The following is an 18,337-nucleotide window of genomic DNA, read 5'->3' on the forward strand; positions in this document are numbered from 1 at the left end:
GATTATACCATTACAGTTGTTGTTCTATTCCCCCCTTCATTCTCATCCACCCTGTACACCCCCTCCACCACCCTTCCTCCCCTTTAGTTTATGACCATGTGTCTCAAGTTCATTAGAGTCTATATTTCCCCTACTATTCTTGCCCTCCCCCCTATCTATTTTCTGCCTATTTTCTATGCTATTTTCTGTACCTTCTCCTCCCTTCTCCTCCTCCCACCCCCCTGTTTCTAACCCTCCACATGATCTTCATTTCTATGGTTCCACTCCTGATCTAGCTGTCCTCTTAGTTTGCTTTTGTTTTAGGTGTGGTTGTTGATAACTGTGAGTTTGCTGTCCTTTCACTGTTCATATTTTTATCTTCTTTTTCTTATATAAGTTCCTTTAGCATTTCATATAATGAGGGCTTGGTAATGATGAACTCCTTGAATTTGATCTTATCTGAGAAGCACTTTATCTGTCCTTCCATTCTAAATGAAAGCTTTGCTGGATAAAGCATTCTTGGATGTAGGTCTTTGGATTTCATGACTTGGAATACTTGTTTCCAGCCCCTTCTTGCCTGCAAGGTCTCTTTTGAGAAATCAGCTGACAGTCTGATGGGAAGTCCTTTGTAGGTGACTGTCCCCTTATCTCTTGCTGCTTCTAGGATTCTCTCCTTCATTTTAATCTTGGGCAATGTAATTATGATGTGCCTTGGTGTGTTCCTTCTTGGGTCCACCTTCTTTGGGACTCTCTGAGCTTCCTGGATTTCCTGGAAGACTATTTCCTTTGCCAGACTGGGGAAGTTCTCCTTTATTATTTGTTCAAATAAGTTTTCCACTCGTGACTGTTTCTTTACCCCTTCTGGTACCCCTATAATTCAGATGTTGGAACGTTTAAAGATGTCCTGGAGGTTCCTAAGCCTCTTCTCAATTTTTTTGAATGCTTGTTTCTTTATTCTTTTCTGGTTGGATGTTTCGTTTTTCCTTCTGGTCCACTCCCTTGATTTGAGTCCCAGTTTCCTTTCCATCACTATTGGTTGCCTGTGCATTTCCCTTCATTTCAATTAGTTTAGCCTTCATATGTTCCTCTAATTTGTGACTATAATCAACCAGTTCTGTGAGCATCCTGATCACCAGTGTTTCGAACTGTGCATCTGAGAGGTTGGCTATTCCTTGGTCACTTAGAGTTATTGGCTCTGGGGCTTTGAGTTCTTCTTGAGCCATATTTTGGACTGTTCATGCCTGTTACGTATGAGGAGCGGAGCCCTAGGTGTTCACCAGGGTGGGGCAACTCAGTCGCTGGGTTGTGACGCTGTATGTGGGGGCGGGATCAAAGGAAATCAATGGCGGTCCCCTCTGCCTCCTCCCGCCGCCGGGACTGGGTGGTCCATCTCACTGCTCACTCCTTTACTGGTTTATCTGTGCGCGTGAATGTGCAACCATGGTCAGCCTGCCCTGAACCCTCACTGGGTTCACCACTGGGGCCTGTGCAGTCCGCCACTGGGGCCTGCAGGGGTCCATCTCACTGCTCACATCTCTGCTGGTTTATCTGCGCGCGAATGTGTGACCTCGCTCAGCCTGCCCCGCACCGTCACTGGGTCTGTGATGCTACCCCAGCTGCCTGCCTGCCTGGGTTGCCTGGGTCGCCTGGGTCGCGGGATCCTTCCTGCCTGACCCTGCTCCACTGCTGGCTCTGCCCCTCTTACCGGTCGGATTGAATGGTTCGTTGTTGTCGGACTTCCGTATAGTTTGGTTTTCTGTACTTTGGCTGCGTCTTTGTTTACTAAACCTTTGTTGTATTCAAACTTGGTTGTGGAGAAGGCACAGTGTTTCCACCTACACCTCCATCTTGGTGGAAGTCCTCTCTATCAATTAATATTTAAGGAAGAAAAAAATGCCCTCTAGTGAAAGTCATGGGAATTTTGCCTTAGGAATGACTTGATTCAGGGGCTGGGTCACTGGTTCCTGTCTTTCCTCTTAGCTTCTCCCTGTGTGTTGACCTTACTCTGTTCTGTAGGTGAGCTCTATCCTTGCTTAAGTCACAAGGATTTGGGGAGTTGTGTTACATAACTTGTTGATTTATATAAGTTTAAAATTCAGTAAGGCAACTTCAAAACCTTATTGGCAGAAGTTAAAGGCGACCCAAGTAAATGGAGAAATAATACAATAAAAACAGATAGAAGACAGTGTTATATAAAAATGTTACTTTTCTGCATATTGATCTATATTGTTCAACAGTCAAAATCCCAGCAGTGATTTTTGTGGGTTCTGTGTGATTCCAGTTACATAAAACATACAAAGCCTAATCTGTGGTCTTACAAATTAGGATCATGGTTACTTGAGCCAGGGGGAGGGGATAATGACTAGAAAGGGGATCTGAGGTGTTTCTGAAATGTTAGTAATACTCTCCTTTTTGTTCTAGATGCTATACAAGGGTATTCCAATTTCTGAAAATCTGTCAAGCTTTGTACTTAGGATTTGCAAACTTTTCTAGATAATATAGGTCAATAAAAAGTTAAAATTTCATAGATCACTTCAATTTGTATCTCGAATATCTTTTTCACTAGCATTATATGTTTATATACTAGGAATATTTATAGTTAATTTTATAATCCTTGATTAATCAGTTTGTCATAAGACTCAGCTGTCAAGGAGTTTTGATTTTATTTAAGTAAAAACTAAGGACTGTTCAGGCTGGTTTTAAAAAACAACATCATCCTGGAAGAGAGCTGGTTAATTTTACTTTGTTAAGTAACACATTGTCTTTAAATTTTACTTTAACTCGCTAGGTATATATAGTTCTATTCCAAACATTGTGGAAAACTATAACAGAAAAGGTTATATCGTTGTTGTTGTTTTTTCCTTCATTTTATAACTCGTAAGAGGAGAAGCATTCAGATTAAATTGTTTGGGTCTCATTTATTTGTCTATACAAGGCTGTAGAGCCCAATTGTTAGTAGTAGAAAAGTAAAATTTGTGGAAATATTGGGGCCATGGGGAATTTTTTTAATTAGCTTAGTTTCTTTAATTATCATTTTATTAGTATTAGAAGATGTTTAGCATTATATTTAACTACTTTGTTTATAAGATTAGCATGTTTACCATGTTGGATTGCAATGAAGAAATGCTTCTACACACATGAACTTCTTTGCTAAGTTAAAAGAAAAAGAACTTTAAAGATTACCCTGCAGGTGGACACCATCTACCAGTAAATAGCTTTACAAGCATATAGATTTCACCTTACTGTTAAGTTTGAGTAGGTGCTTTTACCATAAAACATCAATTTAGTGAGAATTGAATATGATTTACTGAGCATACTGAAATATAGTGTTTTTAATCATCCTCAATTCAGAAATTTCCATGAAAAAACTACTTGTAATTCCTTTAGACTCTCATGCCTATTTTCTTTTTTTTACTCTAGTTTTTAAAAATTTTCAACTTCTGACTTTTCTGAGGTTTTTGTTTTTAAGGAAATGGCATAAAAGCTCTTTGTTTTTAACTTTTTATTTCTATATGAATTGGTAGTGACCAGTTTTAAGTCTGAGGACAGATCTCTAAATCAGTAATATTTTCTTAAATGATCAAACTCTTTTAATGAGCGAGTGGTCAATAATAAAGTAAAAGAAAGATAAGACTTTTTTTAAAAATCAGAATGTTACTGTCTTTAAGACAAATATACATTGCTCTCGCATTTGATAGTTTTAGTGTACTTTCCCCTAAACGTACAAGAACTGAAATACCCTAAAACTAATTCATATAAATGTCTTGCTAATGCAGTTATTATATATAAATAGTACAAGAGATGACATAGTAGTATAAATACATTACATTTAAATCATTATTATAAAAATTTATTGTTAAAGATGTTGAGAAAAATAGATGTTGGAAGAAAGGGCATTTCCTAAAAGCATGTTCCTGTCTTTGATTATCAGTAGCTATAATTGGTACTTGATAGAGAAAAGAATATACATTCAACTAAGGTAGGGGTGTCAAGTTCATTTTCGCCAGGGGCCACATTAGGCTTGTGGTAGCCTTCAAAGGGCCAAATGTAATTTTAGGACTGTATAAATGTAACTACTCCTTAACAGTTAAGCAAGAGCTCCGCACTGCCACCGGGTAGAAACAAGGTGGAGGGCTGGATTCGGCCCTTGGGCCTTGTGTTTGCCACCTGTGATCTAAGGCTTCATTTCTCTTTCCACAGACAACAAATGAAGTTGTTTTGGCTGTGGAATTCCATCCAACAGATGCAAATACCATAATAACATGTGGTAAATCGCATATTTTTTTCTGGACCTGGAGTGGCAATTCACTAACAAGGAAACAGGGAATTTTTGGGGTAAGGATCATAATGTTATAAGTTCATTATGACACTTTAATTTTTTGATTGATGAGTGAGCATGAAGTCATCATGCCAAAGGGAAAACTGAAAATTTTTATTGTTTCTTTGTAGAAATACGAAAAACCAAAATTTGTTCAGTGTTTAGCATTTTTGGGGAATGGAGATGTTCTAACTGGAGACTCTGGTGGAGTCTTACTTATATGGAGCAAAACTACTGTAGAACCCACACCTGGGAAAGGACCTAAAGGTACAGTACTCCAATATTAAGTAACGTCATTCCTTTTTAATTTGCACATACTGCTTGCTATTGCAGTGCCATCTCATACCCAGTCCAGAAGAGAATTGCATCAAAACCATATGAGAACCACTAACATGCCTCATGTGTTTAAGGTTCTTCATGATGACCTTTCTTAAATTAAAATACTCAGTTATTAAGTACCTATAACCTAATACAAAATAATTAGGAAGAAATGATATAGATATATGTTATATTTAAACAGTATAAAGATTAAGAGACAAATGATCTCTGATCTTCTGAGTTCTCTGATACCTTCACAGAAGAAATGATGTTTAAGATTAATCCAAAAGAATGTACAAGATCACAAAAGTTATGGAACTTTGATCCCAGTTTAGAGAAACAGTGCTAGCAAAAGTAGAAAGATTGGAATGTGAGGCATTCAGGGTAGTGTGAATAAATCTGTCATGTGAAAGCAGTAACAGAAAAAAGAGCCCTGGCTGGTGTAGCTCAGTGGATTGAATGCGGACATGGCGAACCAAACGATTGTGGTTCAATTCCCAGTCAGGGCACATGCCTGTGGGTTGCAGGCCAGGTCCCAGCAGGGGATGCATGAGGGGCAACCATACATTGATATTTCCTCCCTTTCTCCTTCCCTCCCTCTCTAAAGATAAATAAATAGAAATCTTTTAAAAAAAGAAAAGAAAAAAGAGCCAAGTTGAATGAAATGCGATTTTAAAAATACTAGTGTTTTATAGTTCTTCTCAGGAGTTTAATATACACTAAACCATTGAAAATTTATGTAGGAATTAGGGGTACAGGTTTTCTCAGTTTATAGGCCCACCCAAACTGTTAACCAGAACTGTTCCATGTAAATGGCTGGTCTTGGCTCTGTTTCACAGCTTCCTAAATCCTATCAAACAAGCAACGGCCAGCTACTCTCCCCACCCCCCACCTCATGCTAAGTGGCCCCAGGCCCGACACTAGAAGCAGCCAGCCTGACTTCACAACTTGGCTTCCTTGGGAATCTCCAAGTCCAGCACAAGTACCAGCCATCTCAGATGGTTGCTATATGTGGGGAGAGTGTGGAGGAACAGGTGAAGAGGTGAGGGGATTAAGGAGGACAAATTGGTGGTCACAGAATAGCCGTGGGATGTAGAGTGCAATAGAGGAAATGGAGTAGCCACAGAATTTATATACGTGACCCATGGACGAGAACAGTGGTGGGAGGATGGCCTGAGGGGAGATGGGGGGTGCTGGGTGGAGGGGGACAAAGGGGAAAAATTGAGACAACTGTAATTGCATAATCTATAAAATATAATTTAAAAAAATAAAATACTTCTCTAGTTGGTCAGAGCCACTGCTCCAAGTACCAACTTTTGTCCCAGTGCCATCTCCTGTTCCTCATGTCTCAGCAAATAAATAGGGTGATCCTTGGCTTCGTCTCTGGAGTCTCTGAATCAGACTGTGGAAATCACCACGTGTGATTTACACTTCTATAAGGGAATCCTTATTCCCCTGCTCAGAAGGGAAGACCCAATTTACATGTTTGACTTTCCTAATGGATTTCCTCAGGACTAACACAGTGTTGGGCATATGTTCTTAACTATTGAAAATTATTTGTTAAACATTTCCTTAAGGAAATGACTTTAATCTTACTTTTGGGTGTCAGTGTAGAAGTTGAGTGGTACTGACTGAAGCACTACTTTCACTGAATTGTGGAATTGGAGTATAGCATCGTAGGTATCTTATCATAAATATTTTTTAAATCTTTTTTCTTTATTTATTTTTAGAGAAGGGGGGAGGGAGGGCAAGAAAAGGAGGAGAAACATTAGTATGTGGTTGACTCTCAGGTGCCCCTTACTGGGGACCTGGCCTGTAGCCCAGGCATGTGCCCTGACTGGGAGTTGAACCAGCAACCTTTTCGTTACAGGTTGGCACTCAGTCCACTGAACCACACCAGCCAGGGCGACTGTGAAGATTTTCATTGTGTATTTTGTAGGAGTTACCATCATTGGTGTTTTCCATATCCATTCACCTGAATTTCTAAGTTTTGCAGTTGAGTTGAATTAGATGTATTCAGAAGCTTTAAAAAAATCCATAAATTGTACTATTAGTGACCCTGATCTCAATGATTGGCCATGTATTTGTAGTCTCTTTCATTTACTTTATGTTCAAAACTCACATATGACAAGGATGGCAGTGAGTTGAAGATTTTTAATAGAAAAGAGAGAACATCAGTATTTATCAACTACCTTTCCCACTTTTCAGAATCTGAAATGCTCAGAACATTGTATTTCAAAACTGTGACTTGAATTGTTGACGTTATCCTCTGATACAGAGCACAGTTTGGGTGTAAACGTACCCTTTATTAGCTTAATGTGTGTGTCAAGATAGAGGTAGGGAAAGGTCCAGAGGTGGCTTTTATTACAGTTTTTGTCTGAAAAAAATGTGCAATGAAAATCTGCAAATGTAGACAGAGGAAATGGGAAATCTAATGTTGTAAACTGTTGGGGACGTGAAATGGCCTGTGTTGTGCTCTGCTGCAAAACTGACCCTACTGTAGGCAAACTCGCTAAGAATGTTGTTTCTTCATTTATATACTTGGGGTTTTCAGTATGGCTGGGAAGAATTTGGTGCATACAGTGAAATAAATGTGTAAACCCAGATCACAGCAGAGTGTACTGTTTCCACTTTAAAAGTTTTGCCAAAAATTTAATAAATTGATCAAATTTGTATATTCCCCAATAGGACATTTCTGTACCCATTGCGATCTTACAACTAAAATTTGAGTGTATTGTGCTATCATGTTCCGTAAGGGACATTTTTGGATGGCACAAACATAATTCCATAGCTGTTCCTTTTATTCTAGTATGAGACACAAGGCAGAACTGTGTTCTGTGCCTTGTAAGCTCTCCTGTATAATTTCTTGCTTTCCTATCTTAAATATGTATTAACAGAAATCTTCAAAGTAATTAGTATGTTCTGTTTCTTTTTTCCCAGTTTCATTGATCTATAACACTGTATATTTAAGGTATACAACATAATGATTTGATACATACTGCAAAATGATTAACGTAAGTTAATATCCATCACCTCACATAGTTTTTCGTGTGTGTGATGAGAACTTTGAATATCCCCTTAGCATCCTTCGAATACATGGTGCCGTGCTGTTAACTTCAGTCACCGTGCCACTCGTTACCTCTCAGAACTTACTCATTTCGTCACTGAGAGTTCGTACCTGTTGACCACTTCCATCCCTTTCCCCCACCCTGGCCTCACAACCACTAGTCTGTTCGGTTCCTGTGGTTTTTTTCTTAGATCCCACGGGTAAGTGAGATCATACAGTATTTGTATTTCACTCTTACTTTAGTTTAACATCATATCCTTGGGACTATTTATGTTGTTGAAAATGGCAGAATTTCCTTCTTTTTTATTCCATTGTGTGTGTATGGGTGTGTATGTGTATACACACGCACACTGCATTTTCTTTATTCATTTCTCTGTCAGTGGACACAGGTTTCAGTATTTTTTCATTTCTTGCGGGGCACAAGGGATTTGTTATTTCCTACATACATGAAATAGTCCAATTTTTCTTATATTAAATAATACATAAATTTTAAGTGGGGGATGGGAAGTTGATGGTATCTACTACACCATAAAAATGTTCATTATTCTCACATCTAAGTTCCTTTTAGGAACTAAGGAACACACCACCATTTTACCTACTCTCCAAATAATTGACATGGGCCTATTTGCTCAGTTGCTAAGAATATAACATAAGTTTCAAAGTCTCCTTGGCATTCGATTGTTGTTAGGCACAGAAAGCCCTCCAAATGTCTTTATTTAGCAGTCCAGGTAAACTTGTTTTTATGGAAGCTTCGCTCTGTTAGAGATGAGAGGAAAGGGGCAGCTGGCAGCGACGTTTGCATAGACGTGGCAGTGATTGCGCCCGGAGATGCGATGGACTTGTAAGTTTAAGCATAATTTTTTTGGCCTCTTTTTAAAACATTACTTGGCTTGAATTGAAATGTCAGAAATACAGGCTCCAGGAAGCATTTATTCTTTAGTTATATTTTCTATTTGGTAACATTCCATCATTCTAGGAAGATCTTAGGTGTTTAGCAAGGTTTTTGTCATGTTTAAAAGTTTGGAAACCTGAATTAAAAGTGGAAAAACTATTTCATTTTCCCACCTTCTGATGCAGACCTGTGAACCTCCACACCTCTGCTTTTTGCAATTTTACATGGTAGCTTAAAAGACTACTCTTGTTAATTTAACCATGTGTGAGAAAATACAACCCCCCCCCCCAACCAAAGGCTCGAATAAAGCCAACAGAGCTCAGAAAATTCACGTCTCGGATGCCCTTTCTCTCTTAGTCACGCATTGCAGGTGACCGGCTAGCTGTCCTGCTAGACACAGTTACATCGTTCAGTGTTTATAGTATTTCTACATGATGAGTGTTGGTACGAGCTGAAGCAGTCACCCTCAACAGCAAGTTTGCTGGAGTTCTGCTTTCCTTCTGCTAGGTGGGGCAAGCTTTCCTCCAAACCAGCCAGGCTCTTTCTTTCCTCCCTATCAGACCTACCCATCTATTAAGTATCTGTACCACTAGCACCCTCACACTCAGTGATTTTTAGTCAGCTGTAGCTTTTTTTCTTTTTTAAGGATACTGAAGCCCTACAAATTTTAGTTAATCTTTAAAATATAATTGTCAGCTCAAATATTATAAAAAGATCAAAAGTGAACAATCTCAATAACAAGTTTATGGAGATATATAAAGAATTCCCCCTTTTAAAATATACAATTCAGTGGTTTTTACTCTATCCACAGAGTGTGCCCCCATCACCACTATTTAATTTCAGGACATTTTTTCGCCCTGAGAAGACGCACTTAGCAATCCCTTTCCATCCCTCCCTTCCCTCAGCCCCTAACAGCCATTTGTCTGCTTTTGCTCTCTGTGGATTTACCTATTTTGGACAGTTCATATCAGTGGAATCATGTATGTGGTCTTCTGTGATGGGCTTCTTTCACTTGAACCTTAACGTTTTCAAGGTTCATCCACGTTCATAGCATGTATCATACTTTCCTTTTTGTGGCTGAATAAAAAGTTCCATTTTGTGGACATGTCACATTTTGTTTATCTATTCATCAGCTGATGAACAGTTTTAGAAAATGAGCGTTTTCCCCGCTCTACTGAGATGCATTTGATATATAACATTGTATAAGTTTAAGGTATACAACATAATTATTTAACCACAAGTTTAGTTAATGTCCATCACCTCACGGAGTTAAAGTTTTTTCTCCTGTGATGAGAACTATGAAGATCTGGCATCAGCAACTTTCACATACACAACACAGCATTGTTCACTGCGGCCATCAGACTCCCAGAGCTCACTTACCTTATCACTGGGAGTGTGTGTCTTTGGACCTCGTTCATCCATTTCCCCCACTGAACAATTTTTAAACTTGCACTTTTATTTTTCTAAAAGATGTAGGCTCTACCTTTCCATTTTGAATTTGATAACTAATTCTGCCAGATAATTAGTGTCCAGAAAGCTTTACTGTCTTTCTCTATCAATCTCACTAGCCAGATAAAGCTTCTCTGAGTAAGGCATGATAAATAACAAAGAAAAGGATTTATATACTAAAATCTTGTCCTTACCTTTAAGAAAGTGTATTTCATTATATTCTTTCTCTGTGTATGTGTGTGTTAATCTGCACATGGATTTAAAATATTTTTAATGTATGTGCCTTGTCCCTCCCTGGGTACTTGTAAAGCATTATCAGTATATAAGAAAGGTAGCCTGTCATTCAGCTATCACATTCATATGGTTCTTTAAATACTAAAATAGAGGACTTCCGGCCAAGATGGAGGCATAGGTGGAAACACCGTGTCCCCTCCCACAACTAAATTTGGAGACAGCTAAGTTTTAGAAACAAAAGCGCAGCCAAAACAGTGAAAATTGAATTGTACAGAAGTCTGACAACAACAAACCACTCAGCCAGACTGGTGAGAGGGGCAGAAGCAGCAGCGGAGCAGGGTCAGACTGGAAAGACCGTTCCCTCCGACCACCCCAGGAGCAAAGGCGGAGGCAGTTTGGTGGATCCCAGGTGTGGGGTGGCAACAGGCGGACCCAGTGACGGCCCAGGGCCGCTGGCTGACCACGGTCACACATTCACGCGCAGATAAACCAAGCGAAGGAGTGAACAGTGAGACAAACCGCTCAGGCCAGGGCCCCAGTGGGAATTAGAGCCTGAAAGCACCAACTGGAAAGACTTTCTTGGGGTCGAGGGACCGGGAGAGGCCCCCAGGCTCACAGAGAGGTTGTTGGAGAGACGCACAGGGTCCTGGAGGGTACATGGGCCCACACACTCAGGAACTAGCACCAGAGGGGCCCAATTTGCTTGTGAGAAGCCGCAGAGGGGACAGAAATCTGAGAGAGAGAGCAGAGTGGAGCAAAGTGCCATTTTTTTCCCTCTCTGACCCCGCTCCCACCTACAGCTTCACAATCCAGCGACCTGGGTTGCCCGGCCCTGGTGAACACCTAAGGCTCCGCCCCTCAAACATAACAGGTGCTAACAGACCAAGCATTATGACTCAAGAACAGCTCAAAGCCGCAGGGCCTATAATTCAAAGTGACCAAGAAATAGCCAGCCTTTCAGATGCACAGTTCAAAACACTGGTGATCAGGATGCTCACAGAATTGGTCGATTTTAGCCACAAATTAGAGGAACATGGAGGCTAAACTGATTGAAATGAAGGGAAATGCACAGGAAACCAATAGTAATAGAAAGGAAACTGGGACTCAAATCAAGGGAGTGGACCAGAGGAAGAAAAAAATGACCAAACAGAAAAATATGAAGTAACAGAATTCAAATAAATGAGGAGAGGCTTAGGAACCTCCAGGACATCTTTAAACATTCCAACATCTGAATTATAGGGGTACCAGAAGGGGAAGAGGAACAACCACGAGTGGAAAACTTATTTGAACAAATAATAAAGGAGATCTTCCCCAGTCTGGCAAAGGAAATAGATTTCCAGGAAATCCAGGAAGCTCAGAGAGTTCCAAAGAAGTTGGACCCAAGAAGGAACACACCAAGGCACATCATCATTACATTAGCCAAGACTAAAATGAAGGAGAGAATCCTAGAAGCAGCAAGAGATAAGGAGAAAGTGACCTACAAAGGAGTTCCCATCAGACTATCAGCTGATTTCTCAAAAGGGACCTTACAGGCAAGAAGGGGCTGGAAACAAGTATTCCAAGTCATGAAATCCAAAGACCTACAGCCAAGGTTGCTCTATCCAGCAAAGCTGTCATTTAGAATGGAAGGGCAGATAAAGTGCTTCTCAGATAAGGTCAAGTTCAAGGAGCTCATCATCACCAAGCCCTTATATGAAATGTTAAAGGAACTTATCTAAAAAAAAGAAAATAAAAAATATGAACAGTGAAAGGACAGCAAACTCACAGTTATTAACAACCACACCTAAAACAAAAGCAAACTAAGAGGACAGCTAGATCAGGAGTGGAAACATAGAAATGGAGATCACATGGAGGGTTAGCAACAGGGGGGTGGGAGGAGGAGAAGGGAGGAGAAGGTACAGAGAATAAGTAGCATAGATGGTAGGTAGAAAGTAGATGGGGGGGGTGGGAATACTATGGGAAACATAGAATCTAAAGAACTTGTGACACATGGACATGAACTAAAGGGGGGGAATGGTGGGGGAGGGTTGTGCAGGGTTGAGGAGAGTGAAGGGGGGATGGGACAACTGTGATGGCATAATCAATAAAATATATTTAAATAAATACTAAAATACTTCTCTGGTCTGTGGAAAGCCACTATTCCAAGCCTCCAGTGCCTTTCCCAGGCCCCTATATCATAACAAATAAAGGGGTAGACCTTGACAGAGCAGGTAGGTCACCAGTGGTTGCTAATTATTAAATATTATTTAATAACTGTACCTCAGTGGGGAGTGAAATTTTTTTTGCAAATTTAAGGGAACTTTGCGTGAAGAGACGAGTCCTACACACAACTTTGCCACTAGCGAACTCTGTGTGGTATTGGTTAAGCCACTTCTGGTGACTTCAGCTCTAAGACTTCAGCTGAAGTCTGGTGACTTCAGCTCTAAGCCACTCTGTGTCCTCAGTTCTAAAGTCAGAAAAGTGAGACCACCCTAACTACTATATAAGATGATTATAAGAGATTGTAAAGTTCCGAATATCCTCTATAGTCTATGGAATTATTACCTCTACTTTTTCGTAAGAATGTACTTTGAAATATTTTCAGAGTAACTAAATATTGACATAAATGCAAAAGATCGTATGAAGCTTTATTACCAGCCTTGTACAACTTGCTGAAATAGGTTTTGATTGTTGAGTCATAAGCACTTTTGATTATTTGCTCTATGCAAATGGTCCCCAGCTTACTGTGGTTTGACTGACAGTTTTTCAGCTTTACAGTGGTGCCAAAACATGCCTACCAGTAGGAACTGGCTAAACTAAGCTATGACGTTCGGTAGGTTAGGTATGTCAAGTGCATTTTCAACTTAGAGTGGATTTATTGGAATGTAGCGCATCTTAGGTCAAGGAACATCTGTAGTTCTGCTCAACTTTCCTTCTAGAAAGCCACTCAAGTTCGATGGAAATGTTATCACTCGTGTTTCTGTTTTTTCCTCTTCACATTAGGTGTTTATCAGATCAGCAAACAGATCAAAGCTCATGATGGTAGTGTGTTCACACTTTGTCAGATGAGAAATGGGATGTTGTTAACTGGAGGAGGGAAGGACAGAAAAGTGCTTCTGTGGGATCATGATCTGAACGTGGAGAGAGAAATTGAGGTAAGGATGAGAAAATGGAAACTGTAAAATGTTAAACCCTCTAAACTAATGTCTTCTGTCTCATGTTAAGATAACTTTTCCAGGAAATTGGTGCCCATCCTTGACATTTAATTCCCTCAAAAAGAAAAGAAAAAAGGGACCAAACATTAAACAAAATAGTTTGAAAAAAATAAAAAGATTGAGCAGAATAACTATTTATTTCTGAGATTATTTATTTATTTAGGACAAAAAGTTGATTTGTTGTTCCACTTGTTTACTCACTCACTGGTTGCTTCTTGAACGTGCCCTGACCACAGATCAAACCCACCAACCTTGGCGTATTGGGACGACGCCCTAACCAACTGACCTCCTGGCCAGGGCCTGACATGATTTTTTTTGGTGACCCAAAATAGAACCAGGGTGTACAAAATGGCCAGTTTAGTTCTAAAACTTGAAAATAGTTCAACAGTGGGCTTAATGATAATAACTAATTTCTGTGTATGTGTCCGCTTCATGGCATGGACCCAAGTGTGTCCATAAAACCTGACGGCATTTTGTGCTCATGGAGAGAGATTATGCCAACCGAATTGAGGTTTCAGGATCGGAGCAGCTGAGAACCGTGTTCCAGATCAGTGATTCTCAAAGCAAAGGCAGAGCTCAGAGTTCAGTATTGCCTCTCTTGGTGACTTAAATTTCAAACTTACGCTCAGTGTTTTCTACACATAACGTGCTTTCAGACAAAATCTTAAAAACTATTAGGATCCTAATAGTACTGCTTTTGAGTTTTATTTCTAAGATGGATAAGAATTGTTTTATGTTCATGCTGTTTCTTTACAGATAATTCATACCCTCTAATCTAAAGCTGTACTATCTGGTTCAGCTTCCCTTTACCATTTCTAACACAAATTTGGATACTCTTAGAATTCAGTTCTTTGTGCTCTTAGGAGTATTTTTAGATCCCACTTCATAAAGAAGAAAGAATTGCATTATTTCAGAGTCATTCTTTGGGCTTACTGTATTGATACAACATTCACTGTGAGTGTAACATGTAGTGGATTAAATGAAATTGATCTCCCAAAGAGTCCTGTTAATAAGGTATAACACTTTACAATGTATTGCTTTTTAGTTTACAGAGAAATCTCACATGTACTGCACTTATATTTTGATCCTTACAATAGTTACGAGTAGGTGGGGCTTGTATTCACCATCCCCATATTCATGTAAAGAAATTTGTCTTAGGCTAAGTGACCTTATCCAAAGTAACATAACTAGTAAGTAACAAAACAAGACCTCATTCTTAATGTAATCCAATTTCTTGTCCTCCCCTCCTAACCCTGAACGTTTAAAATCTTATAAAATATAAATTAAAATGACCTGAAGCAAAGTCTGTTAACATGTTATAACTTCTGTGTAATAAAATGTAATTGAATACGTTATTAGCATAAGATTACCATATTACTTTCAAACTTGGAATTCTGTCTTTAATTGCTTTCAGCTGTAAATGTAGCCTCCATGAAGGTAGTAATTAGTGGATGGTAGTGTGTGTGTGTGGTGACACTACAATTTTTTTTTTTTAGGTTCCTGATCAGTATGGAACAATCCGAGCTGTAGCAGAAGGAAAGGCAGATCAATTTTTAGTAGGCACATCACGAAACTTTATTTTACGGGGAACATTTAACGATGGCTTCCAAATAGAAGTCCAGGTAAACTGTGTGATTTTAACCATTAACTGAATATTTTTTGCGATTTTCTTTGTTTCATATAACAGTAGGTATATTTTATCTTCAGGGTCATACAGATGAGCTTTGGGGTCTTGCCACACATCCCTTCAAAGATTTGCTCTTAACATGTGCTCAGGATAGACAGGTGTGCATGTGGAATTCAGCGGAACACAAGCTGGAATGGACAAGACTCGTGGATGTGAGTAAAGCAAAATGTGATGGTACCCTCCCCATGGAGACTCCCCAGACTAGCATTTGGGAGCAGCAAAGGAGAAAGGACTCAGCATTGGTTAAAACAAAGTGTTTGGTAACCGCGAGAGTATAACATGAACCCACCCTGAAGAAGCAAACTAGTGCAGAAAGCTCAATGTTTCCATCAGTTTCTGTAGTAAAAGCAAGGTTTCGCATATCCATGGAGCATTGTTACAGAAACGTGTGGGCCTCTGGTGGTGTTGCAGTTGGACTCACTAAGTGCTGCTCACTGACAGACTCTGTCTTCTTTTTGAGTTGGCCTCCTACTGTGTTTTCTCCCTACCCCACTGAGATACCCACCTTTTCTAGCCCAAAGGGTATAAACATGTTCTTGGCAGACTGAAGAGCTGTACAGATGTTTGTTGTTTTACCTTACGATTATCCCAGTGCCTCGCCCGCCACCAGCTGGTTGTCCTTCCCCTCCCCACTCTGCCAGCATATCCCTTCCTGCTCTCAGATTCCTCTTCCTCTCATATCCAGATGGCTACAAGGAAGTTCATTAGAACTTCACATTTTTATGAAACAAGTTATTTTCAAATGCATTTTTGCCACTATTCGCATAGATCTAGGGAGACTTTCTCATGTTCTCCCCAACAGCTGTCTGTCTCTCTTCTAGGAACCAGGACACTGTGCAGATTTTCATCCAAGTGGCACAGTGGTGGCCATAGGAACGCACTCAGGCAGGTAGGGTCTCTAAGGGAAATGCAAGTTGAGTAATTTGAAGTGGTGGGGTGTTTAATCATTGTGTAGGAATGTTGTCAATCTGATCTGGGGAATTAATCTTTTAAATGGCACACTAATATGCTTATTGCTCTTACCTGTTACATTTACTTTAGTCACAGAAATTATTGAGCTCTTTCTTAGACACTGTTGTGGGTGTCTAGGCTGCATCAGGGTGCAAAACAAAAATTTCTACCCTTGTGCAGCCCACGTTATAGTGTAAGTTAGGGATGGAGGAGAATAAAAAAATAAACATTATAACTAAATTAGAAAATGTTAAGAGCTGTGCTGGGGAAGGGTTTAACATGAAGTTGTTTGTTCTGTACCTTTGTCATCCTGTCTTCATGAATGCTACACAGAGAGGTAATGAAGGTGTATTTCCTGAAATTGTTGTTAATTACTTGTCTTTGCAGACCTTATATAGTACCTTTCTAAGGGTAGTAAGTAATACATATTTATGAGCTGTATATTTTTGAGTCATTTATATTGACTCTGCTAATAAGCTCTCATCACAAATAATTTATTTTTTTTAAAGATGCAGGAAAAATATGAAGTCAGTTAAAAAAGTTAAAAGTCATTAACGTTTCCAAAAGTTAGACCTCTAGAAAATGCGGAATGCTGATTCTTAATGAGGTGAAGCTATTGTGAACACACTTATAAATATTTTTGTTTATATAACAAATATTTCAAATCAGCCAGCTCATTTGGCTCTAATTAAATTTAGTCATTTAGAGTTTCGTTTTTTTGTTTTGACGCAACCCCCCCCCCCCCCCGCCGACTTTGGAAAGTCAAAACATTAAAATTGCTTCTTAGAAACAGTGCTGCAGTCTTTCAGAATCATGAAAGAACAGGTCATTGAAGTAAAGATGAAACTTTGAAAAGTGGTAGTATGTAATTATAGATGCTGTATCAGTGATTCTGAAATAATTGAATTATAGAATTAGGCTGCTTGGAAGGTAATTGATGATAGCTGGCAAATACAGATGGCTCTACTATCTCAGATTTCTCCAATTACATGTCTGTACTAGATTATTACTTAGACTTGGACTAAATAGGTATGTGTAAGGCCACTTTGTAGGAAATTATTTTCTGTTGTACCCCCCAAAATTAGTTGAGCATGCGGGAAACAGCTTGAGCTGTTGTACTGAACTAGTTTTCCGAAAACCCTTGAAGGAGTTCACTTCAGACCTATTTTTTGAGCAGCCGAACAGACATCCCAAATGCTAGATAAACTCAGTGAAATAATAAAAGTAAGAATTACTTACCATTTATCTAGTATCTAATGCCAGACCTTGTACTGAATTTTTTTATATATTACTTTAAATCTTCACAAGAGGACAACAGAATATTTATTTGTTTCTCCATTGCATAGACAGAAAACTAAGATCCACAGAGTTTCAGTCACTTGTAACTGAGTTTGGATTTGAACTCAGGTTCTGTGTGGTTCCAAAGCTTGTCTCTCCACTATTCCACCAGTACTCTTTGAGATGTGCTTTAGTAGGGTGGTTTTAGCATACTTAGAAATATTTTAAGAAATGTTTATCTTTGAAGGTTAAATCACTGGCTGACATTTAAAAAGCATTTACCATGTATATGAAGGAGTTAAACATTGAATGGATTATGAGGGTTAGAGGGGTTTGAATCATTAAGACACACCAGTTGGCCCTGGCTGATGTGGCTCAGTTGATTGAGTGCCAGGCTTTGAAGCAAAGGGTCACCAGTTTGATTCCCAGTCAGTGCACATGCCTGGGGTGCAGGCCAGGTCCCCAGTGGGTGGTGTGCAAGAGGCAACCACACATTGATGTTTCTCTTCCTCTCTTTCTCCCTCCCTTCCCCTCTCTCTAAAAATAAATAAATAAAATCTTTAAAAAAAAAAGACACCCCACTCGATTAGATGTGTGTATATATACAATATTTACCATGGGTACAGAGCCCTCAATTTTAAGGAAAAACTGATCTGCTTTAAACTCACTGAAATTACTTTCTAACATTTGTGTAGCTGTCAAGTCGTAATTAACAAGCTTAAATTGAAGGCACTTAATTTAAGTGCCTTAAAGCAGTGTTAAACCAGGAGTTGTGAGTAGAAGATGGCAGTGAGAGCGATTGACAGCTAGATAAAAAGTACTGGTTGGCTGTCCTTTCTGGAGTGATGATGGGGTTAGTTAGCATCTGGAGGACATGCAGGTATTGGCGTTCATTTTATACATGGATCCTGTGTTTAGTTTCACGTCTGGTTAGATTCTGTTGATTCTTGTAGAACGTTCTCACTTATTT

At 39.4% G+C, this 18,337-nt stretch overlaps 1 protein-coding gene across 1 annotated transcript in view; it reads left to right on the forward strand.

The window, feature by feature from the left end:
- Nucleotides 1–18,337, forward strand: part of EML4 (EMAP like 4) — a 150,347-nt gene that overhangs the window by 112,261 nt on the left and 19,749 nt on the right. Inside the window, 6 exon segments of the mRNA XM_037066486.1 lie at nucleotides 4,180–4,314; nucleotides 4,429–4,564; nucleotides 13,240–13,391; nucleotides 14,948–15,073; nucleotides 15,159–15,290; nucleotides 15,960–16,027. Of these exon segments, the coding sequence (XP_036922381.1) occupies nucleotides 4,180–4,314; nucleotides 4,429–4,564; nucleotides 13,240–13,391; nucleotides 14,948–15,073; nucleotides 15,159–15,290; nucleotides 15,960–16,027 (749 nt within the window).

This window comes from Sturnira hondurensis, unplaced genomic scaffold (genome assembly GCF_014824575.4).
Source record: "Sturnira hondurensis isolate 20B ecotype Veracruz unplaced genomic scaffold, ASM1482457v3 Scaffold0016663, whole genome shotgun sequence".
Lineage (NCBI taxonomy): Eukaryota > Metazoa > Chordata > Mammalia > Chiroptera > Phyllostomidae > Sturnira > Sturnira hondurensis.